The sequence below is a fragment of the Canis lupus genome, chromosome 21 (genome assembly GCF_011100685.1).
Source record: "Canis lupus familiaris isolate Mischka breed German Shepherd chromosome 21, alternate assembly UU_Cfam_GSD_1.0, whole genome shotgun sequence".
Lineage (NCBI taxonomy): Eukaryota > Metazoa > Chordata > Mammalia > Carnivora > Canidae > Canis > Canis lupus.
In genome coordinates, this window is record NC_049242.1 from 41,151,100 (window position 1) to 41,175,673 (window position 24,574).

The 24,574-nt window shown below is 47.2% G+C and overlaps 1 protein-coding gene across 7 annotated transcripts in view; it reads right to left on the reverse strand.

Annotated features, from left to right (window-relative positions):
• SERGEF (secretion regulating guanine nucleotide exchange factor) overlaps positions 1 to 24,574 on the reverse strand; it is a 219,416-nt gene that overhangs the window by 166,239 nt on the left and 28,603 nt on the right. For all 7 annotated transcript variants that reach the window (XR_005375800.1, XM_038569187.1, XM_038569188.1 and 4 more), the window contains one exon: positions 3,622 to 3,788. Coding sequence is in view for 6 of the 7 variants with exons in the window: in XM_038569187.1 (XP_038425115.1) it covers positions 3,622 to 3,788 (167 nt within the window). In the remaining variant the exon portion in view is untranslated. The remainder of the gene's footprint in view (positions 1 to 3,621; positions 3,789 to 24,574) is intronic.

A 24,574-nucleotide genomic window follows, 5' to 3' on the forward strand; every position in this document is an offset into this window, starting at 1 on the left:
AATTCACTCAATCCCAGGAGAAGCAAAGCTAGAAGCCAGGTCTTCTGACCCCCAGTCCAGACCTTGCCCCCTCAGAGGCTGTTTGCCCTTGGTCAAGCAGGTCTTCCAATCATTCCAGGAACACACTGGATGCCCAGCTCTAGCTGCTACTGAATCCTGGGGAGCCCCAGTGGACCCACTAAGTGAGCACAAGCACTTCTGCCCAACTGTGAAACACAGGCTTCCACCTTTAAGCAGAGTTTAGAGCCAAGGTTCCATGGGAAATGTGCAGGTGGCAGCACCAGCCGGGGCCAGGGAAGCTGCTGTGGTTCACACACACTCTGCCCTGATGCGTACATGGGGCGGGTTAGTCCTGATGACTCTGCTATACCTGGAATTTTCCAAGAGTGACTAGGTGAGCCGAGTATCTAAGGCCAAGTTGATAGAGCAAGAAACACATAGTCGTCACCACCATAAGAACACGAAAGAAAGGCCTGTCGGGTCTACAGTCTCAAGGTCTTTCTCAGGCTAGAGATGAGACATGGCTCAGAAGGTAGAATTGAGACTCTCTGGGAATCAGAGACTCTGCCTTCTAGACTCCCAGAACTTTTATCCAGGTGAGGATACATATGCAAAAGGACAGATGCAACTTTATCTACACAGAAAGCATGTGAGCTTCAAATACTTCAAGGTCAAGTCCCAGTCCCAGTGTTTCCCTTCTGTGTGATCTGGGGCCTGTGACTTACCCATCCTGAGCCTGAGTCTCCTTATTCATAAAGCAGCGATTACGACACTTGTACCAGTTTTATTGGGAAGATGAAATAATACACGTAAAGTTTTCAGTATGCTGCCTGGCCCACAATAACCACCAAGTAACATTGTGTTAATTTGCTTTGTTTTGTTCACAAAAAGGAATGGTTGTACCACCTGTGCTTCCCCTCCCATGTGGCTGTCACTCTGGATCCCAGCCCAGACACCTTGCTCCGCACTCCGTTTATCCTTTGGACAGAGAAGAAGGCAACTGCTCAGCTACAGGCCGCACTCACTTCCTTGAAGGTCAGCAATCATTAGCTTACTTCTAGGCTACTCCTGCTTCCACAGGTGTCCCTGGATGTCCCTGGCCAAGCCCCGCTCAGGGCAACACCTAGTTTGGTATGGTTTTTATCTTTCCCAAGGTGCATTCACTCCTAGCAGCTTAGAGCTGCCCACTAGCCCAGCTCCGGGCCTCAGGCAAATAGATGCCTGATAGGTCAGATCTGGACATTGATAGCAGGGATAATTCCCAGACCAAATGTACCGAAAGGAGATAGCCTGGGGTCTGAACCTGCAGTGAGACTGGCAAGTATACATACCAGCACCCCAGAGACTGGAGAGCAGAGATGGAGAGACCATAAAATGAAGCTGCCCGAGGCTCAGAGCTCAAGCCAACTCCCCAGATTGCCCTTCCTAGAAGCTAAACAAAAGTCACATTACTCTCAGCAACTTAGGCTATATGTGTGATTGGCCTCATCTGTCACAGTGCTACACACGACGGCCACCACAGGATGTTAAAAGGCAAAGAAGAGAAAGGACCCAACAGTGTCTGAGTGCCTGCCCCATGCCAAGAACCCTGTGTGTAATCCTCATTGATGACCTTTTGTGGGAGGCATTAGGATCCTCGTCTTGCCAATGAAACCAGAGACTCAGAAAGATCCATGAAGCCTCTGGGCCTCTGCTATGCTTCCAGACCACAAAGTCTTAAATGTTCTGAGAAAGACAAAGAAAAGTAAAGGGTCTAAAGCACTCGGTACCAAGCTCTCAGCACCTGTACTGGCAAAGCAGACAATACCAGCTAAAATAGTGCATTCCCTCATTCACTGCTGGGGGAGTCAACTTCTTTCAAACAGAACCTTGAGAAACACAGCAAAAGTCATAAAGATGTTCACAGCCTTTGCCCCTGCAATTTTATCCCCCAGATTGTTTCTTAAAGAAACAGTTCAAAAGGGTGTTCACTGCAGAGTCCACCATACTGACAAAAAAAGAGGAAATGATATAAATGTCCAACAATCAAAGAATGGTTTGGAAAATCCCAGAACCTTGGACTCATATATGTTATATAGTCCATTTTATTTTTATTTATTTTTTTAAAGATTTATTTATTTTATTTATTTATGATAGACAGAGAGAGAGAGAGAGAGAGAGAGAGAGAGAGGGGCAGAGACACAGGAGGAGGGAGAAGTAGGCTCCATGCCGGGAGCCCGACGTGGGACCCGATCCCGGGACTCCAGGATCGCGCCCTGGGCCAAAGGCAGGTGCTAAACCGCTGAGCCACCCAGGGATCCTATATAGTCCATTTTAAATGACCTTAGAGATTAGGAAGAAATAAAGCAAAGCATTGGTGATAAAATACATGAAGACTAAATAAATGAAGACTAAATAAATGAAAACTAAATGCTATCACTGTAACTTTGTAAAGTATGTACATGTGTGTATACAAAAAGGGATGCACTTGTTAGGGTGATTAAGATTAGGGATGGTATCATTATTATTATTATTACCATCTCTAAATTGCCTTTGTGGTTTTGTTTAATGAGTGCCATTTTGATTAAAAAAAGAGAGTGAGAAAGACAGACAGACTTAACCTCAGCACTAAGGAAAGGCCCAGGAGGAGCAGGTCTGGGATGTGCAGCAGAAATTGAGAAGCGTCCTACATAGCCGGAAGGAGGAGGCCAGGCAGGCCCCGGGGGAAGGGAAGCCCTCTAGGTATGAAGAGGGTTGTAATTAGTCTGATGCTAATTACAGAAGTCTCGCTAGCTTATTAATTTTTTTTGACAGACTCTGAATGAAAACTGAATTCCTTCATTAAGCCAACTTGGGTTCAGAGGCACATTTCCTACGTGGCCATCCTCATTCTTCTCAAAAACCTAGCCTTTTCTTTTTTTAAGGACAGCAGTAAAGTAAAATTTAGTAACAGAAATACACACCCTGGAGAAATTAAGACTCCTGCTTTAAATGTAGAAATTCAAGACATTTCAGGGAATTAAAGGGGCTCGAATAAGGAACTGAACTACAGTATTTTCTACCCTGGGAAATATAAACAGAAGTGCCGAATACTTAGCTCAGGATAAAAGCCCCCTTGATCAGGTTCTAACCCATCTTTCTGATAATACCTCACATTCGCCCCTGCAGACTCCTCATGCTCTAGCCAAACTGAGCCACCAGCGGTCCCCCAAACAGTTTCTTCATTTCCCTGCCCCTGTGACTCTGTTGTTGTGCCTACCTGAAAGTCCTCTTCTCTCTTATAGCTGCTTGCTTGAGTCTGGCCCATCCTCCAAGGCACAGCTCAACGTCATGTCCTCCATGACTCGGGCCTAACCCGATCCCCAGAGCCTGAATGCATTTCTCACTCTTTGAAGCAGACCTGGAGTACTGGGAATGTCTCTAAAGGAGTTACACACAGTCTGCCTTGCAGTACAGTTATCCAGGTACCTCCCTTTTCTACCATACTGAAACCCAAGCAACTTGAGGCAAGGACCCCTTCAGGGTCCAACGTGGATCCTACCACGATGCCCTCACTAGAAGCACCCAGTAGGCCCTCAATAAACGCTTCAATGCAAAGCGAGACAAAGAGATGCATCACTTCTATGGAAAGTCACTTCCTACCTCAGCTGCTCCTGTTAAGCAACGCAGAGAGGAAGGCATGCTCTTCTGAGGTCCTGAGCAGGGGAAGGATGAATCCTGATTTCGTGCTTTCCAGTCTTCATGAGACTCCAACTGCCGCCCTAGTTGACCATAGTCCGCCCGGCCCCAGGTAAACACCTTGCCAGTTTCTAAAAACAAACATTAGTTGAATTAAGACTATGTTGCACAGCTATGCTCTCATGAGCAGGCAATGAATGAGACGAGGAAGCATGAACGTTTATTTTAGTACCAACTACCATGTACCAGGAGCCATCCTATCTTCCTGTAGGGAGAGCACAGCTAGCCACACTCCACAGATGAGGGGACTGATGTTTGGAGGGATAAAATGGCATGACAAGATCAAACAAGCAGTGAGCACCAGAGCTGGGTTCCAGCAGAGGCAAATTCTTTTTTTTTTTTTTTTTAAGATTTTATTTATTTATTTAGAGAGAGAGAGAGCATGAGCAGGGGGAGGGGTAGAGGGAGAGAGCAAAACAGACTCTACATTGAACAGGGAGCCTGATGCTGGGCTCCATCCCAGGACCCCAGGATCATGACCTGAGCCAAAGGCAGATGGTTAACCGACTGAGCCACCCAGGTGCCCCACGGAGGCAGATTCTAAAGCCTGCAATGTCTGCATCTTAACACACGGGGACAGGGCTACAGGGAACTCTCTGACCACACTTTATGGCCTCCTCACCACCTTTTTTTTTTTTTTTTTTTTTTACAGATTTTATTTATTTATTCATGAAAGACATGGAGAGAGAGAGGCAGAGACACAAGCAGAGGGAGAAGCAAGTTCCACGCAGGGAGCCCGACATGGGACTCGATCCCAAGACTCCAGGATCACACCCTGGGCCGAAGGCAGGCGCTAAACCGCTGAGCCACCCAGGGATCCCCTCCTCACCACTTCCTGAGCTTTGCCCAGGTGTCTATTCTCAGGCCATCAGCCACCTTGAAGTCCCCTAGGCTCCCCCTGCCTTGCCCTCTGTCACAGTTTCTTAGCACCTTACGTTTAGCCTAGTCTCATGTGTATTCTCTCCATAAGATGACCTTCAGAGCCTATGCTCTTACCCAAAGGAGCAATTCTCATAGTCCCAAGGCCAATGTCTATGTGTAGTAGAAGGAAGGGAGTGAGAGAAGGGAAAAAAGACAAAATCGTTTACAGCCAGGAAAGCCTCAGTCCCCCAGATGCACCACCTGGGAAGCTGGCCAGTGCAGAAGATGATTGAAGAAAATGGAATTTGGAAAAAGAGAAATGCCTTTCTTCTCCCAGATAAGAAAAAATTCACCAAACTCGTTCAGTTGTACCAAGTGCCACATTTGTTATTTCAACAGAAATGCAAAATCCGATGAGACATAGATTATTAACAGATTCTCTGCAATAAATATGCATAACCATGTGCGCTGTATAAATTCTTTATACATGTTTATTTTAACAAAGAAAAACTCTGCTTAAGAGACAAAACACCAAGCAATGCATATTAAATTCTAGACAAATCTACTACTATGATACTACTGTGTTTAGTATCAAAGCTTCATCTGGCCCCCCATCAACATATGGTTTATAGTGTCAGCTACAGCACAACCACAGACTCATGGGGGAAATGTCAGAATATTGAAGGGATATAGTTCTCAGGATCAATTTACTCATGGACACGAGTTAGATACCAAGAAGTTCACAAGAAATTTTGAGCTTCCTCAAAGAGGGAACAAGGTGTGTGCAGCCCATGAGGTTATCAGGTATACGACAGGAACTGAAAGTGGGTCCACTCAGATGTGCTATTTCATGGCCTCACATGTTTCGTTCCTTCTGCCATTGATGCCTTTTGCTTACATTATTCATTTGATAAACTACGACTCCACCTATAGAGTCCAGCTCATGTACCATCAGTTCTATGAAACCTTTCTTAACCCCTCAATCCCTCACAGAAAGGGTGGAAACTCCCATCCTCCTGTTGGCCACCTTTATTACTGTACTCATCAACTACTATGTTCCCATTTAATGGGAGAGAAGGTTCAGAGAAGTGACCAGCCCAGCGTCACAAAGCTAAGCCATATCTCCATCTACGAGCTCATGGTACCATCCTGTATTGGTTATTCACACAGGGTCTGCGTCAATGGATAACCAACACTCAACACTCTTCTCTCACTTCTGTAGGCCCACAAAAAAGCCCATGTGCCCAAAGCCCACAAAGCATCCAAAACTGGCAAACTATCTTTTTACTTGAGCTGGATTTATAACCAGACTGCCTTAGAAGGGAGAGTCCCAAGCAGGTGGAGGATGAGACTGTCACTCCTTAACCAACCCAGGACATCCTTCCACTGGAAAGAACTGGCAAGTTGCTATCTCCAAGACTATCAAAGAACTGTTAACATAAATCCCACAATGAATCCTTTCTTATCAAGTAAAACATCTTAGAATCGTCTCTCCTATTGATTATTGATGTCCAAGGCACGCAAGACTGCCAGGATATGGTGCCGCCATGATTCCATCTCCAATAGCAATTCAGCCATTCTACTTACATAGCACTTTTCACCTTCAAAGCACTTTACAAAGATTAACTAATTAATTCTCATGTTCCCTGAGGAGGCCACAGCTATTCTATTAGAGACAAGCCCAAAAACCAGGCTGACTAGATGTCCAGCCTTCATTCCCCAGCCTAAATCAGGTAGGTGCACTCTCCGAAGCTGCTCAATCAGGTAGGTGCACTCTCTGAAGCTGCTCAGTCAGGTAGGTGCACTCTCCGAAGCTGTCTGTTTGTCCCCCAAATATACCCTGCATCAGAAGGCTCATAGAAGACAAAGTAGATTCTTACTGTTCCTCTTCTTTTAAATACTTCTCTGTCACTTCCTAGGTGCCCAGCATATTCAGAGCCACTATCTCAGTTAATCCTCAAACTAATTCCACATAGTATAGATTACTACACTTATTTCACAGATGAGGTTAGAGGACTTGGTCAAAACCCAACAACCAGTAGATGGTAGAATCAAGATTAAAACCTTCGTTTTCTGACTCCAAGACCACTGGTAGCTTCAATGACTGCCCAGCTAATCTCAATTTTTATAGTGTTTGAGGAAGGGGAAAGTCCAGATCAAACAGGTATGTTCTGTGTACCAGCTCACTTCCCAGGAAGCCTTAAAAAACACAGGACGATAAGTGCTGAAATAAAGGCATTTAACACAAGGATGATGATTTTAGGTCACCTGAAGTAAAAAGAAAACAATGACTCCGCATACAAAAAATGTTCACTCATGCACTGTAGACAAAAATACGTCTCCAGCAGAAGCATGCTGTCAAATCCAAGGAGATTCAGGGCACGAATGTAACAAATGAATTTTTTTCCATAGTCAAGAATTACATATTACAGTGATAAAAGATACATACATTAATGTCATCTAAAAACTGTAGGTAGGTATCTTCAGATAAATGAGAAAAAGGACCAACGGTACAAAATAAAGTCAGCAAATGAAATATTATTTCAAGGCACGTCCATGTGCAAATTGACATCAAATCACTATGGAGCCAAGACGGTAAGTATGGGCGGCAAAAGAACCCAACACAACACAGAAAACAACAGGCACCAAGTGAGTAGCACGGACCGAGCATGCCTAAGGAACCTGGAGGATTTCAAGATGGAACTGTCCCGGCAGGCTTGATGGAACAAGGGATATTTCAGGTGAACTTCTAGAAAGGAAAAGAAAATGCAAGGATGAGGGAAAACGTTCTAGGAGTGGGAAGAGGGGATGAACGATGACAGAAACCAAAAGGCACAAGAAGAGAGCAAAGGTCACGAGGAAGAGGGACTGCAAGACGAGTCAGGACTGCAGTCTGGGGTTACCACAGGGAAATGTCAGGCTCAGGGTCTGGATCTCACCTGCCAAACCAGTCCAAACTTGCTGGCTTGCACTCTCATTAGTAAAATATTTTTTATATAAAAATTGATGTATATATAAAAAATTGACAAACATACACACACCATACATATATATATATATATATATATCCACACATATATACCTATATATACATATATATTCATCTATTTATTAAAGTAGATGTTATATACAAATTATAAATATATCCTTATTTGAAAGTATACACTGTAGGGCAGCCCAGGTGGCTCAGCAGTTTAGCGCTGCCTTCAGCCCAGGGCCTGATCCTGGGGTACCAGGATCGAGTCCCAAGTCAGGCTCCCTGCATGGAGCCTGCTTCTCCCTCTGCCTCTCTCTCTCTCTCTCTCCCTCTCTCTCTCTCTCTCTCTCTCTCTGTGTGTCTCTCATGAATGAATAAATAAAATCTGAAAAAAAAAAAGCATACACTGTAAAATATACTCACAAAGTAGAAAATTTAAAAGAATGAGGGATCCCTGGGTGGCGCAGCGGTTTGGCACCTGCCTTTGGCCCAGGGCGCGATCCTGGAGACCCGGGATCGAATCCCACATCGGGCTCCCGGTGCATGGAGCCTGCTTCTCCCTCTGCCTGCGTCTCTGCCTCTCTCTCTCTCCTCTCTGTGCATTCTCATAAATAAATAAAATCTTTAAAAAAAATAAAAAATAAAAGAATGAGATAGAAACACATAAAAGGAGTCATAATTTGTTCCCTCCATACCCTGGCAATTCAACTCATGCTCACTTTGGGAACTGCTGCTAACTAGACCATGGGGAGACTGCAGACGGGGAGCAGGAGTGGGGCCTAATCAGAGGAGAGTTCGGGGACAGAGCATCTGGCAAAGGTGGAGGGACCAGTAATAAGAATACTCATAGCTAACTTGTGTTGCACCAACTGTGTGCTATGTACTAGTCTAAGCATTCTCTATGTGGTATCCTGTGTGTCATTCTTCCCAGCCCCATTTAATGCACAAGGAACTAGACACTTATCCAAAGGCACAGCAGTAGCAAGCGAAAGAGAAGGAAGGAAGCCACTACAATTACACAAGCCTAAGACAGATTGGGGCTGAACCTAAGGTTGAAGTCACAGCGGGGAAACAAGTTAAGAATTTGCAAGGCATCAGATGTCAGAGAAAGGGAACAGGAGGGGATGAGCCCCACTCTGAGATCTCAGGATTTCAAGGTTGGTGGGAAGGTGATGGTACCATTAAATGAAATAGACAAAAGGGCAAAAATGCCAGATCTGTGGTTCCATCAATGGGAATCATGAAGTAGTATTTCATTACCAAATGATTTAACTCTTCTGAGGCCTTTTGCAAACATCAAAGAGTCAAATATAAATAAAGAGTAAGTGGGGCACCTGGGTGGCTCAGTCAGTTAAGCATCTCTCTTCCGCTCAGGTCATGATCTCAGGGTCCTGGGACCAAGCCTTGTGCCCTCCCTGCTCAGCAAGGAGTCTGCTTGCTTCTCCCTCTCCCTCTGCCCTTACCCTCACCTGCATGTTCACACTCTCTCAAATGAATAAATACAGTCTTAAAAAAAAAAAAAAAAGAGGAAGTAAATGAAGAGAAGACAATTTTGTGCAAAGCCCTGGCAGGGCAGAAGGAGGTCAGGAGGCTGGGAGGCTAATTAATATTCAAGGAGGCAGCTTCCTCCAGCAACCATCTGAGGGCTCTGGAATGGCGGTAACAGCAGGTAAGAAGCCACTCCAGCAATATCTAAGCTCTTTGGGGAAGGGGAATTTCTACCCCATTCCAGGGAAAGGGGTCCTGATAATGAGAGCAAGATGGATTACAGTGTAATAAAAGGAACATTCACTCTTTCTTAAGAGAATGTCCCAAAAAGGAACAGAGTATCAGTGAATGTCCCAAAGGGAGTCACAAACAGAGATAGATGTCATTAAAAGAACACCCCTAGGGGAACCTGGGTGGCTCAGTGGTTGAGCATCTGCCTTTGGCTCAGGTCATGATCTCAGGGTCCTGGGATCAAGTCCCATATCGGGTCACTGCAGGGAGGCTGCTTCTCCCTCTGCCAATGTCTCTGCATGTCTCTCATGAATAAGCAAAATCTTAAACAAACAAACAAAAAAAAACACCCCTAGGTCAAGGCAGAGAAAAGGCCAGACAGCCCCTCAGTCCCTCTCGTAGCATATTCCAGGGTGCTACGAAGCCTCCTAGGGCACACACGGGTAAGAAGTGAGCTACTCTCTAGCTGGGAGTTTCTGACATTTTTAATTCATCTGCTGACAAACACCAGTTACTTGCAGGTTATTAATTCTAAGTCAGTGAAGTGTAAGAACCTGATTTCTGTAACTCATCCTTTGTTCTGCCACATGGACAAGGATTTTATAAAAAGGTACTGATGACAATAACCAAAGACTGGCAAATGCGGAACTAACTGGCATCCCCCAGCTTACTCTTCCCATGGAAGGAGAGCGGGAAGAGAGCTCAGAGCACAGGTGCCGGAAGCAGTCACAGCAGGCTGTGAATGTGCACGAATGTGCTGCGCAGCTCCTCCAGGGGCCACCGCGCCACCGCCGTCATCCCAGGCTGTCTCCACCACCCCAGGCCCCTTAACCTAGTCAACTCCTGCTACATCCTCAACTCTGCTGAGCCCTTGGCCTAGACCAGGTTCCTCCATGTAACTATCTTGGAGAAACACGTCCCTCATCTCAAGGCGCTTGTCTCAAATTTATAAATGTATACTCATCAGGAAGACTTTTGCTTAGTGTCAGTCTCCCTTCCAGAGAGTGAGCTCTATGACTTTGGGGATGGTCTGGTTTTTCTCATCTCGGAACCCTGGAATAATGCCCAGCACAAAGCAGGTACTCAATGAATATTTGTTGCCTGAATAAACAAATGAAATTAACTTCTGAATTTTATCATTCACTGGTTCCATAATCTTGAGCAAATTACTCAACATTTATAAAATGGGAATAATAACATCTACGTATAAGTTTGTTGTGAGGATACTTTTGTAAAAAGTATGTGATACTTCATAGTAAATGTTAGCCATGGGTACTCTCATTCTCCCAGCTGAATTCCACAGCCTCATCAAGGATTTCCAGCGTCCACCCACAGTGTCTACCAATTTGTCAGATCTTCTCAGCCAACTCCCACCAACCAATGTCATAGGGTCAACGTTTCCAGGGACAAGCAAAGATGGGGAAAAGCACTGAAGGCTCCATCTTGGAATTCTGGAGTTTTGTAAGACCCTAGTATCTGACAAATCAGAGGATTCTGAAGTACCATGCCATACCAACAAATGAAGTTAGGGGAAAAGAAGAGAGCAGTGGAGAAGGGAGAGGAAACTTAAACCCAAGACTCAGAAGATCTGGATCCTATTCCTGGCTTCTCTTTTAGGCAACATGATCTTGAGCAGATCCCTTCTCCCCCAAGGGCCCACTCTCTCTATCCATAAAATAAGAGGACTGGGTTAAATGGTCTCTGAGACATTCCTGATCTACACTTCAACAACGATGTCTAAAAATCTTCACTGTCAAAATGAGTGGCACACAATACAATTTTATTGGCATCTTTGGAATATTTAGTCTGACCGGCATCCTAAAATAAAACATCCACTTTAATATCAAAGATCACTCATGGGGCACCTGGGTGGCTCAGTTGGTTAAGCATCTGCCTTTGGCACAGGTCATGATCCTGGGGCCCTGGGATGGAGCCCTGTGCTGGGCTCCCTGCTCAGTGGGGAGCCTGGTTATCCCTCTACCTTTGCCCCTCCCCCTAGCTTGTGCATTACTCTCTCTTTCTCTAAAAAAAAAAAAAAAAAAAAGATTAAAAAAAATCACTCAAATAGTTAACAATTTAAATGAAGATTCGAATTGATTATACATCCTGTTATTTCTTAGTAAAATTTCTTTAGTCTCTAAAGTTGTATCATGGACAATATTTCCAATAAAAAGGTTTGGAATTTTTGAAGTTAATGCAGGAATAAAATTCAAACATGGGCTGCCCAGCTGAAAAGGGGAGAAGCAGCTTGCAAAGAAAATGAACAAAAGGCAAGGGCCGGGGGAGAATTCCACTGAGAGCTGACTCTGTGTAAAACTCTACTTTAGGCACTGCCATTAAATTATCTACTTTAGTCAGCCCTGAATGATTGGTGTGAACCCCCTCTTACAGATAAGAAACAGATCACAGAAGTTGAGTGACTTGCTCAAGATCACACAGCTAGTATGCTGCAAAGCTATAAAGATGATGATAAAAATAGTAGCTAATATTTTGAGGGCACTTATTTTATGCTAAACTCTCCATGGATTATCCCATTTAGCCCACAGAAACGCCTCAAGAGCAGGCGTTATTTTAAGCCTCAATTTACAGGTGGGAAAAACTAAAGCACAGGAGAGGTTAGGTCTCAAGCTCAAGAGGTCAGGTCTCAGAGTCCTGCAGCTGTCAGTGGACGGAGCTTGGACAGAATCCGGAGGCCTGGCACCAGACCTGGTGCCCCCAGTCACTGCCCTGCAGAGGACACACTGCTTTTCACTGGGTCACACTACCTCTTCAAAAGGGAACATTTCCAAGGACTTCTAGAGGTTGTTCAAGGTCACAGGGACACAAAGAGCCTGGCTGCTGAGTGACTGCACAAGCTTCATCCTTGGCCTACGTGCCAAAGATCAGAACCCCACAATATGCCAGGCATTCCACACAGCTACTCCATTTTTTCATCACTGACTCTATTAGCTGTCAAATGGGGACCACTGGTAATAGAAGTCAAGGCAGACTGTACCCTGAGGAGGCCCCAGACCAGATACAGGACTATCTATACCACGCAGACAAGAGCAGGGAGGAATGGTTTCTTCTCCCAAACTGGGTCCTGGTTTGCTTAAATAGTTCCTTGGCCTTCCACATGGTCCCTCCCTGTAAGCACCTGTGTTCTCTCAATGCTGGACGGTTGCTCTCTTGTCAAGGGCATACCTCACCTGCCCCTCCCATGCCTTAGGGTCATTCTGGGCCCCAGCCCACAGTGCTGGTGAGCCCATGATGCTGGCCCTACCTACAGAACTTCTCACCCTTCAGTGACTCAGATGTCACTGTCTCCCTAAAGCATCCCACTGTCTTCTGACATCCCTTCCTTTAGAAGCCACTGTCATGATGCTTGTACCTTTGTTTCAACAACTATTCTATGCCACCAAATGCAAGATTATTTGATGACAGGTCTTACGTTGCCCTCTGTATTAACCTAGGTTCTCCAGAGAAACAGAACGAATAAGATATACACAGAGAGATTTATATGGAATTGGCTCACATGATTATGGAGGGGTCTGGCAAATCCAAAATCTGTAGAGCCAATGTCTCAGTTCAAAGGCCGTCAAGCAGAAAGAGCTGACGTCCCAGAAAGCCATGAGGCAGGAGAATTCCCTCTTACTTGGGGAAGGGCCTTTTTTTTGTTCTATTGGGGCCCTCAATTGATTGGATGAGGCCCACTCATATTAGGGAGGGCCATCTCTACTGTCTATGATGTAAATGTTAATCTCACCAGAAAACATCCTCACAGAACTACTCAAAATAATGTTTACCAAATATCTGGGCACCTCATGGCCCAGCCAGGGCAACACATAAAATTAACCTTCACACCCACTAAGAGGTGAAAAGCAATGATCTTTCTTATCCTCTGCATTCCTCACAGCACCTAGCACAGGGCCTGAACCAGAGCAGGTGCTTGATGTTCACTGAAAGAGGTCTAGGCATCACTCTTACTGTAGATTTTTGTACACCACCAAGGACATCAGACACCATCCCATCCAACTCCCCAAAGAGAAGATAAAACTGAAGAAAATAACTTCTCTAAGTCACACTGACTACTTAGAAGCAGAGCCAGGTATTCACAATATACAACCTATCATCACTGCCCCCTCTCTATATACCAGGTGCTGTCCCAGGTACTAAAGGCTACAGAACTCTCTTCCTTCATGGAGCTTATATTCAAGCAGGGTTGGGGGTATGGGAGGGGGAATACAGGCAATTGATGAAAAATCATATAAAACATAAGCTCTGGCAAATGACTCTAAGTGCTACAGAGAGCATAAGTAGGGAAAGGGGGGCCAGGCAGAGCCAGAGAGAGCAGTGGAGGCCCAGGCCCAGCACCCAACCCCTGACTTCCCATCTGGGGCGTTTCCTCTGTCACACAGCACCTTGCTTAATGGAAGAATCTTTGAGAACTCAGCTAATTCACACAGGGGCAATGAAACTTGCTCCATCTCCCTCTCAGGACGGTGATGAAAGGTAAGGGAGACAAAGTACTGTTGTCAACTCTAACAGAGGTGTTAGTAATATTATGACCATCATTCTTTGTCTAAAGCCAGATTGCAAAGAACCAGCAGGAGAGGCTGGGCCGTGAGCCCCTGCTCTCAGGGGGCTGCTCTGGCTGATTGCCTGGGTTCCCTGCTCCGCCAGGGGTCCAGGCCTACACCAGGCTGATGATCACACCTAGCACTCGCTTGGCGCCTGGAGGAAACTCTCCAGTGGAGGCTGGGGGCTCTGCAGATGTTTCCCAGCTTGTGTCACATTCAAACTCCAGAGCTTCTTCACACACTTTTAGACTCTTATTAATAACATTTTAAAATGCAGATTGCAGCCTAATCTTAGCTGCGTAATTAAAAAAATAATCTTGCTTCTCTCCCTCCCAGTGAGAAAGGAAACTATACCCCAGGGCTTCTGCAGCTAAGAATCACACCCTGCAGAAGAGCTGGTAGGAGGCTCAAAGTGGAGGTGGGGACAGGGGAACGGGGTGGGGGGGTGAAGCCAAGAAGCGAGTCTAATCCCTCGACTTTACAGAAAATGAAAATGACGCTGAAGGAGGAGAATGATTTGCCCAAGGACACACGATGTGTTTTGGCAGAGCCAGAACCAGAACCCCACTTTCCTGCTTCCCAGCAGACTCTGCACTGCCTCGTGGGGAAAGAGGAAGACAGCCTGTAAGTTCTGAGCGGGTAGGAATCGTACCTATGTCCTCATGCAGTGAGCACTGTTCATCTGGAGAAGTAGCTACAGGTTTCAAATGTTCAAGATGATCATGGGAACAAGGCTCAAAATTCTTTACATTCGTTACAGACTGGCTCACAGCAGGAAAGGATCTCAGAGCACTCTAACCATCGGCTTCTGGCTGGGAAAAGTGGGGCCCAGTAAGCAAAGTGACTTACTTCCCCAGGGTAAACAAGCGAGTTAGAAGCAAAGCAAGCCTCGAACCCGGGCCACCCTGACTTCGACTACATCCTGTCCACGGGTTCTGAGAGAAGTACCAGTCAACGTCTCACAGCTCCTACCTCGACCTACATGAGCTAAAGATTTCTGGGCTCCTTGGCAGAGAAGGAGAGAGACAGGTGAGGCCCACACAGTCCCTCACTGCCTTTCTCCCTGGGATGACTTCCTGGGAGGCCCAGGGCTGGGTGACAGAAAGACACACAGCCCTGCCCTACCTCCTCAGGCTCCTCCTCTCCTTACCCAGACCTGCCGCCCTAGCCCTGGGCTCCACTTCCAGTCACTGTCCATTACAAAAGGTGAGCAGCAGCTTCCATCTGTATGAAGTTACCAAAAAAGAAGAGGAGAAAGGCCAGGCGCTGCACCCAGCTGTTGGCGGGGCCGCGTTTTCTGTTGCTGCCACTGATGACTCACGATGCCCAAGCCGGAGGCTGGAGCTGGGAATGAGACCTGAGAGGCTGGTTTGCCGAGGAAAGCCGCAGTTCCCAAGCACGCCGGCCTGCACAGAGGCACGCTGGAGGCCAGTGAGATCCCAGCACTGGGCTGCGGGCACACAGCTCCCCCTGCAGACCACCCTGAGGCCCTGCAGGAGCAGGACTGGGGACACACCATAACCTGGGCCATGAATCCCACCAGGCTCACCATGGCATTAAAGCTGTTACTGGAGGAAGCCAGGGCTCCAGCTCTGAAACCCCAAGAGATCCCACAAGCCTTTCAGAAATACTACCTGCACTCCAAGAGAGACTGGCTTGTGGTTGGTTAATGAGAGGCCCAGATTAACATCTTCAAACGGGGGAGACAAAGGTTGCCTACCCAATTCTTACAGCGGACAAATAACTCACCAGGGGCAGCAGCAAGGATTGGTGGCGGCGGGGGCCATCCAGGGACACCAGTGTATGCTCAACCAGTGAGAGTGTCTAGAGCATGACTTAGGCTGGTACCTCTCAAATTCCCTCTGACCCCACCCCCAGGAAACTCTCCCAGGCTCTTCATGACAGGTGAACATAAAAGACTTGCTGGGGTCCTAACAGAGCTACACTCGCCAACAGGGAAGCACTCTCCGCCCCCGATGTGTGAGGATCCTCTGAGGGCGATAGCTGAGCAGCAGGACAAGGTCAGGAGAGGCCCAGGGAAGTGACGCCCACCTCACAGACAGTGGCTTGGGGATTTGCCACTTGCATCAAGCAGTGTCAGTAATGAGCATCACCATCGGAGGCCACTGAGGAGAACCCATTATGATCAAGCACCCACCAGGAAAGGCAAGATAATTGGGAGACATGGAGGCCCAGCAATTCGGTGGAAGGGTCCACTGTCCCTTGAGATCAAAGTCCACTGTCAAGGCTGATGTGTGTGACAAACAATGCAGTTATATTCAAGTTGCTCATCTGGAAGCGCATGGCCTCCTATGTGTGAAGGTCCAGCAGGCCAGATCCATGGTAGGACAGCCTGTCCTTTCTTTCCACATCTGCTCATCTCCCTCCCACTCTGCTCCCTGCTTCCATCTGTCCCTCCGGCACCAGAAGAAACACCCTTTACCAGCACCCCACCTGCCAAGAAACTCTAAGTCACCAACGTGACCTTCTGTGAAAACCTGACATGGTTTAAGTCTCCTCCGGTGGCATTCCCCTCTAGTCACACCAGAGACGTTAAGTAACCAAAGCTACAGTGCCTTCCCTGGAGAGGCTGACTTTTCCATGGCCAGGGACTGGGAAAGGCATCTGCTACACAGGATTTTTCATTTCATAGGATCAGCTCCAACCAAATCAGCAAAGCACTGTTACTATGGACCATCTGCCAGGACCCGGAAACAGCCCTGTTACATAAAGGGGCTGGTGTAATGAAATTTATTAAGCTGGATTCTTCCTCCATAAAGGCGACGAAGCACTTGAAGCCTCCCTTAAAAGGGGCGATATGGGGCAGTGAAGAGGCCCCAGGCGAGGGTCCCACTGGGTTCCAATCCTGGCTCTGCATCCATTAGCTGCATAACTGTCTCCCCGGGCTTGTTTTCCAACATTTCAAATAAAGAGAAGATGGTCCCTTCCAGCATTAAAATTCTGTGACTTATTATTGTTTTTACCAAAATGGAAAAAAGGAAGTTCAATTTGATGTTAATACTGTACCACAGGGTTAATTTTCTTAAAAAAAGAAAAAAAAAGAGAGGGAGAGAGAGAACAGTCCTTCATATTTGTGGGTTTAAAGGGAAGAAGGGGTGACGAGAAGCACTGACTCTGGGGCTGGCTGGAGGAAAGTGCAAGGAGAGGAGAAACCAAAGGCTGGAACCTTCCATCAGGATGGAAGGATCCAAGCAAACCTCAAATACTCTCACTGGGAGGTGGTCCTACTCTGCCTCCCTGCCTGTGCACACAGCAATTTCCAGGTCACAAAGTGCTTTCACATCCAGAATCTTCTGTGATCCTCACTGTGGCCTCAAGCTGACGTGGTGGTGCTGTTGGCCCCCCACTGCACACGGAGCAGAGGAAGGCCCAGTAACTAGGTAGGGTGAGCCCTCATCTCTTAACCTTCCAGGAGGTCCCACGTGAACCGGGCGTGAGCCTTACTCGGCAAACTCTGTAAATAGATGATTTTGTAACGCCCTGGCAAAACGCCTGGCACACAGTGTGTCTCTGGTAAATGTGAGCGGCCCTTCCCTGCACACCTCCATCTCCTCAGGGAAGTGTGGGAGAAGCCCCAAGCTGCTCATTGTTGGGCCGTTGAGAAATGTTGGCTTCCCAAGCGACCTTCCACCTGGCCGGAGACAGCTCCCCAGAAGGCAGACCAATGAGCCAGGTAACTCCAGCCCCTAGCAATCGTGTGCATTCCAGGGGTCACCTAGCTCATGAGGCATAGGGCCAAAGAACCTACAAACCAGCCACACACGTGAGGCCTGAAGCAGAAGGCAGGCGTGAGGCTGCAGCAAAGGAGCTGCAAGAGCTACTCTGAGGCACGGCCTTTCCTTCATTGTTCTTATGGGTCACCCCGCCCCCCCCAAGGAAACCTTAGCTGCTCCTCCCACTGCTCACACGTAACATCTGAATAAAGACCCAGGCCTATTGCACCTGAATGATTCCAGTCCCTTCTGCTTCTCTCCGGCCCCTAGCTAAGCAAAATACGCCAAGGGGCCCCTCCCACTCCTATACCTTTGTTTCCACTATTCCTCCCGCCTGGAATGCCCTCCCCTCACCTCTGCTATTCAACAAATATTCATTGAATGATAGAGTGAAGGAGTGAAGGAAGGAATGTGTGAATGAGTGAATGACATAATATGTCCCTGTAAGGCAGACAACTTAGAGATTATGATTCTCTCATTTAACAGACGAGGAAATTCAGGCCCAGAAAGGTTAAATGACTGGCCTAAGAGCACATGGTCAACAAGCAGCCAAACAGAGCTTGAACCCGGCTCTTCAGGCTCTTTTTGGCCACATCAGGCTTCCTCCCACAGTGAAAAGTCACTCTCAGGTTAGGAAAAAGCTGACCCAAGGTTCCTCAAAATGGGCCACTTTCATCTTGGCACATGTCCGAGAGCACTTTAAGGCACTGGCTGTCACTATTATTGAGAGCTCCCGTGAGACAGGCCAGGTCCCCCGAGAAAGGGCAAGCACAGTGCCATCTGTCAAGAACCTAAAAATTATGGTGAAATTACTGCTCACTTTTAGAGAGCTCCTGGAACACATCAATCCCCACCAGGAAAGAGGAGAAGGATTCCTTGAATGGGATCCGAGCCCCCCGCCGGGGACCACTGGGCCCTTCCCCAGACCATCTGGTGAGCTTGCAGCGTGGCTGGTGTTTCCACCCACTGAGGACAGATGGGGAAACCGAGGACCCACGGTGAAGCCCCATGGACCCACGGGGTCAAAGCCGGCCCTAGAGCCACGTGGCACTGGGCTTCGCTGTCAGGCTCGGGGAGCCAAGGCTCCCTGCTCCGGGCCCCTCGAGAAGGCGGGGAGCAGCAGGGCCACAGGCTGGGTCTCCTGAGCACAGCCACGGGCACAGCACGGCCTCCACGTCCCAAAGCTGCAGCCACTCCCTGCCATTCACGCTCTCCGAGCCTCTCCTCCGTGCCCAGGGAGATGCAGAGGTGAATAAAACAGAACAAGTCTCTCACTTGGTAGGGCTCTCGTCTGCTGAGGAGACAGTGACAACAGCTAAGTAAACAAACAGAGATACCATGGTTTCAGGCAGTGACAACTGCTATCGTGAAAAATAAAGCCGGGCAGGGAGAAGAGCATGCTGAGAGGGTGGCGGTGGCTATTTTCATGTGGGGAGACAGCGAGGGCCTCTACGTGAGGTGACAGTGGGCAGAAAGCACCCAAGCGTGGCCACAGCTTCGTGGGGCACAGGGTAGTGCCGGAGCACAGAGAGCAGAGGTACGCGATGTCCCCTGGCCAGCTGCCACCCGAACCTCCCCCGACTGCTCCCCACCCCACCCTGCACTGCTTCTAAGGCCTCCTCCCCAGCAGCCTACCCCCCACACACACTCCCAGGAAGAGAGAATGGTATTTGCTCCTCCCTGCTCTGCAGCCTGAGAGTCACCTGCCACATCTCCAGCACAGTCGCGTCGAGGGGAGGTAGCATGATGGAACAAAAGGCGTATGACCTCAGACATCAAACAGAGCATGGTCCGAGCGTTTGCTCTGCTTAACTAGCTGTGTTACTTTGGATACGCCACTCAGCCTCTCTGAGCCTTAATTTCCTCACTCGGGATGCAAAGGAAGTGAAGCTATAAGGAGTATCTAAGTGGCAGCATCTGACAGTGCATCTAGGGTAGGTGCTTGGCAAAGACTGGTTCCCTGCCCTGCATGAGCACCCTTTTTGTCCGACCAACTAACTCATGTCTTACTGCAGTATAAGGCCATGGGCCGGCCCTGTCTGTTGGGTGTGGTGGCTGTGAGATGACCGTTGAGGAAGATCCCATGATGGCCCAGCCTCATGAGAGGGCCCTGACCCAGAGGAGAGCTGCGCAGACAGGCGGGAGCAGAAAAGACACCGGGCAGTGCCCTTACTGCAGGTGCAAGGGTGAAAATCATTAGGACCAGATGCTCAAAGAAACCAGGATCCAGGCGGACACTCAAATGCTGTCCTCTTCCCTCCTCACCTCTGGCTCACTGGCCCAGGGCCCGGGCCCTTGTCTCCTGGCTCTCCTGGGGGGCAGCCAGCTAGAGGCCAAAAACGATCTCAGTTCTTCTCTTGAGCAAGGAGACAATCGGTATTAACTCACAGCAAGACCTTAGGTAACCTCTTCCTTCCCTGGGCCTGAGTTCTCCCATCCATAAATAGAGGGCCTGGGTGACCTCTAGGGGTCCTTCCAGCTCTGACCTTGCTAATTCTGACTCTGGATGCTGGCCCTACTCATCGCACCCCAAGGCTGTCTGCCTGCCTACTGCTGCCATCTGGTGGCCCTCCAGGCCTAGCCGCACTTGGCTCTGCCCAGGCCCCTCTGCAAGTGGCTTATTTGAACAATCCTACTTCAGAGCATGAAATCTTGCTTCTGCTTCAGCGGGACACACCCACCACACTTCCATGGACCACAGATCGATGGGTATTCATTGCCAAACATATAAACCAAAAATAATGCCAGCACTTCATCTCTCTAGCAGAGATGACACCACCGCAGCTGAGAGCCTGACCTCGCTGCCCAAAGAGAGGAAGGAGCTATCCAAGATGTCACAGCTGCCTGGCTCCCGGACCAGCCCACAGTTCCACTTTACCACAATGCTGATGGGCACCCTGCAAACCAAAAATAAAGTCAGCCCGGGACCAAGGAAACAAAGCCTTTTGACAGTGGGAAACAAACTGTCAGGATTCCTTGCAAACTTCAAGCAACGCTAAGGCAGGACACGGGAACATATGAGCGCTGCTTGAAGAAATGCACAGGGAAATGACAAACTGGAGGTGCCCGAGGTATCCATCGCCTAACCTCAGAGGGCACCAGTCATGAGGACACCTGCAGGCCTTCTGTAGGCCAGCCTCCGAGTCACCACCCAGCGCAGATCCCAGGCCACGCATGCCACCTGCGGATGAGGAAGGCACGCTGGGGTAGCACCATGAGTCTGCATGAGCTTCTCCCACCAGACACGAGCACCTCGGGGTAGAGGTATGTCGTTTCTTCTCTATCTCCAGCGCCTGGCCAGAGCAGCTCAGTCAAGGCACATCCAGGCAGACCTCTCAAATTCCTACACAATTGTGGGAACTGTCCACATTTTGTGGACTCCGCTGACCACACTCTGGGCTCTGTCTGCAGCTTCTCCCAAACCCTATAGTGCAGACCCTGAGAAAACACACTGCGTGGCTTTAAATAGGTCACTTGCCTTTTCTGCCCTCTATTATCTCATATCTGCAGCATAATGGGCGTTCCACTAGATGATCCTCAAAGTCCTTTTAATTCTGAAATTCTAGAATATGAAACCCAATCAGGGCAAGATCAAGGCTATTCTTCACCTGCACCACATAGGGCAGTGGCAAAGGGGAAGTGAGCAAACAAGGCTCCCCTCTAGTGGCGTAATGCTGTCACTACACCCTCTCCGCTCCAAGCCCTACCAACAAACTATTCAATCCCACCCTGAACTCTAAACGGGAAAGACGGGCTTGCACCCAGTGCAGAGGAGCAGGAAGGAAAGCAAGGATACCAGAAACCAATAAGCCTTGGGTCAGTTCCACGACAGTGGAGAAATTCTGTCTATAGGAGCAAGTATCACTTTGGAGCTCAAAGGACCTCTTGTGACCTCCAACCCCCCTCTTCTGATGAGGAAACCAAGGCTCAGGGTTGTTCAGAAGGGACTTGTCTGAGGTCACAAAGCTGACTCATGACTAAGCCAAAAATAGATCTCTGAGTTCCTGTCTCCGTCTACAGTCTCTTGCCTCTCTTCCATGAGACCTCCCAAGTGAAGCCCGTGGAAGTGAAGTGTCAAGGACACAGACCCTGGAATGGGTGGTGAAGAGGCTAGTTCCCTGACGGAGGGGCAAGAAATTTTATTCATTAACCTTAACATTTATGGGGGGTATAATCAGACTACAAACTATCCAACATAAAAATATAAAAGAAAATAAAAGCCTCACATGATCCCACCAATCAGAGATAAAATTCTGGTATGTTTCCTTCTAGTCTTTCCTACTCAAACATCCTTTAAAAAAAAAGTTGGAAGTTATAGCGTAGTAATTTATTATAATCTACTGTTTTCACTTACTATATCATGAGCATATTCCTGTCATTAAATATCCTTCTGAAAACTCTAATGACTATATATGCTAACATACAGTTGTATCATAATTTATTTTAACCAATCCCCCTACACTCTCTCTTGTGTCCATGCAATTCTTGCAAATTAGGCTGCAATGAATGGTGTTATATTTAATCTTCCAATACGTCTGTAATTATTTCCTTAAGCCAGTTTTATTTTAATGTAGGATAGAATTTCAGAGCTGGAATGGTCTCTAGAGATAAATATGTCCACAACCTCCTATTGCCCAGATGGGAAGAAAGGGACCAGAGAGTTTTGTGTCTTGCCAGAGGACAAGAAGAAAGCAACAGAACCAAATGCCAAACTCTCCACCCTTAAAATGTGACCTTCCCGAAGGATTTCATACCCTCCCCTGACCACCCTCGCCCACATGGACCTTTCCTTTCCCTGAAGCCCTAGAGTCTTCAGGGTCTCGGGCACTCTTCTTACTCTCCACATTCTTCTTTATTCTTCTACTAAATATTTCATTTTTTTCATCCAACCACAAGCTTCCTGAAGTGATTCTGGATTTTATGTTCCCCATATTCTGTAGCGCAGTGCTACACACATATAGGTAAGCATTCCACAAATACCTGCCGAAGGATCAAGGATAACTAAGAATTTTCTTCCTTATTGCTTAGAAGGATCACTGGCAGAAATTGGAGAAAGATGCTTCTCTGAAGAGCAAAAGAAGTTTAGTTAATGACCTAGAGCATTCTGAGATACATACTTGGAATTAGAGCAGGTTTAGGGACAAAAGACCAGGTTCAAGTTTTAGTTCTGCGTCTAATAAGCCAGAGCGATGCAGCTAACTAATTATGGACTTGTCGATAACACCCATTTTGCCAGCTTCACATTAGAAAATGGATAGGAAAGCACTTTATAGTGATAAAAGTGGTCCATAAGAGCTATGATTCCTATTGTCTTACCATAAACAGAAATGTATCTACTTCTGTGAATCCTGGAATCGCCTCCTGACCCTTGCTCCTGGCACCATCTCCTACTTTCTATTCCACACGCAAATCCATTAAGGGGATCTATGACTACACATTTCAGGTAAAGAATCAGTGAAGCAGAACTTCGTGTACAGAAGAAACTACTATTCCTGGTTCGGGTCCCTAGGTTGGATTAGTGAAGTCATCCACATCTCCTCATCTCTGGAGAGAATATGACAAGGTGAAAAGAGCACTGCACTGAGAGCCTTGAGACCTGAGCTCTGCCCTCCCTCCTTCACTCATGGCATCTTCTTAGTCCTCAGTCTCCCCACCTCTAAACTGCAGGACAGATGAGCTCAAAGTTCTCATCCATTCCAAACATTCTAAAAATTCTTGGATTAAAAAACTAATGCCTTTAATAACAAGCAAAGCTATTCATTTCAAAATAGTCCTTTGGGCTCACTTTGACTTTCAACCATTGGGTTTTCAGAGTTCTAAAGCACAAACATCATGAATTCCAAAGTATCTGCTTTAAATAGAGCCCATGAGGTCAGAATCTCCCTGAGCTTGGTTGAGGTTTCATGATATATGGTCCCAAAGAAGATGGAGTAACACACTGTCACCCTATCCTAAAAAGGATCTTGGCCCCAAAACAGAAAAATCAGCATTAGACATATTTATAAACTCAAAAAAAATAGTGTGAATCAATGGCTGGGCTTGGATTTCACTTATGTTTGGACATCAAATACAATATTTCTTGGTCAGTGACACTTGAAGAAAGGAGAGTGGCTAAGAGTTAGTTGGTCCCTTCCACGTGTGTCACACAATTCCCCATTTTAAAGAAACAAAAGAATAAAACATATCTCAATTATAAAAGGATATAACCAAGAGCCCAGAGGACTGTGATGGGAGGGAAAAAAAATTTACTGAAAAGTAGAACTGGATTTCCAGCTTAAGTGCTACCATAAATCACATTCTCTCCTCTTCTAGTTTTCTCACCTGCAAGGTGAGAAAGTGTCTTCTTCTCTGATTCTCTACAACATTCTAGTCTCTGGAACTTTCTTAAGTGACACTGAAGTGAAGAATGTCAAGAACTCTGTATTTGGGCTCACTTTCTCAGTCCATAGCCTCTGTGAGACCACAAGACTACTTTGGGATACTGCGTAGCGCAGGGAAAGCTTTCAGGATGCCAAAAGCAACCAGATTCTAGACACTCTGACCAACCCTACATTAGGGTCAGGATCTTGTATAAATCATTTTGCTTGAGATTCTAATAAATTACCAACAACCAGCACTTAGCATTTGTAAGCATCGATCTTTCTGCATTCTCCAGGAGAGTCCTGAATCAACCTGTTACCTGTCCAGAGACATGCAAATCAGCCCCACAGAGACCTCTGCCGGAGGAAGACATGGGGCACATGACCTCCAGAGAGCTCCAGAATTTCCAAGAGCAGAGGAAGCTAATGTGTACTGAATCAAGACACAAGCCCAGTCCTCATGGATACCGGAAGCTTTAAGACATCATCTCATTTAATCCTCACATAAGGTCAGCAATATTTACCCATTTTCCTAATGAGAAAGTAAGCTCATTTATTCATTTGTCCAACGTGTATTGAGTACCAACCTCATATGTGCCAAGTACTTTGCCAAGCACTGGGGACATAATGCTGAGTGAAAGCAATGTA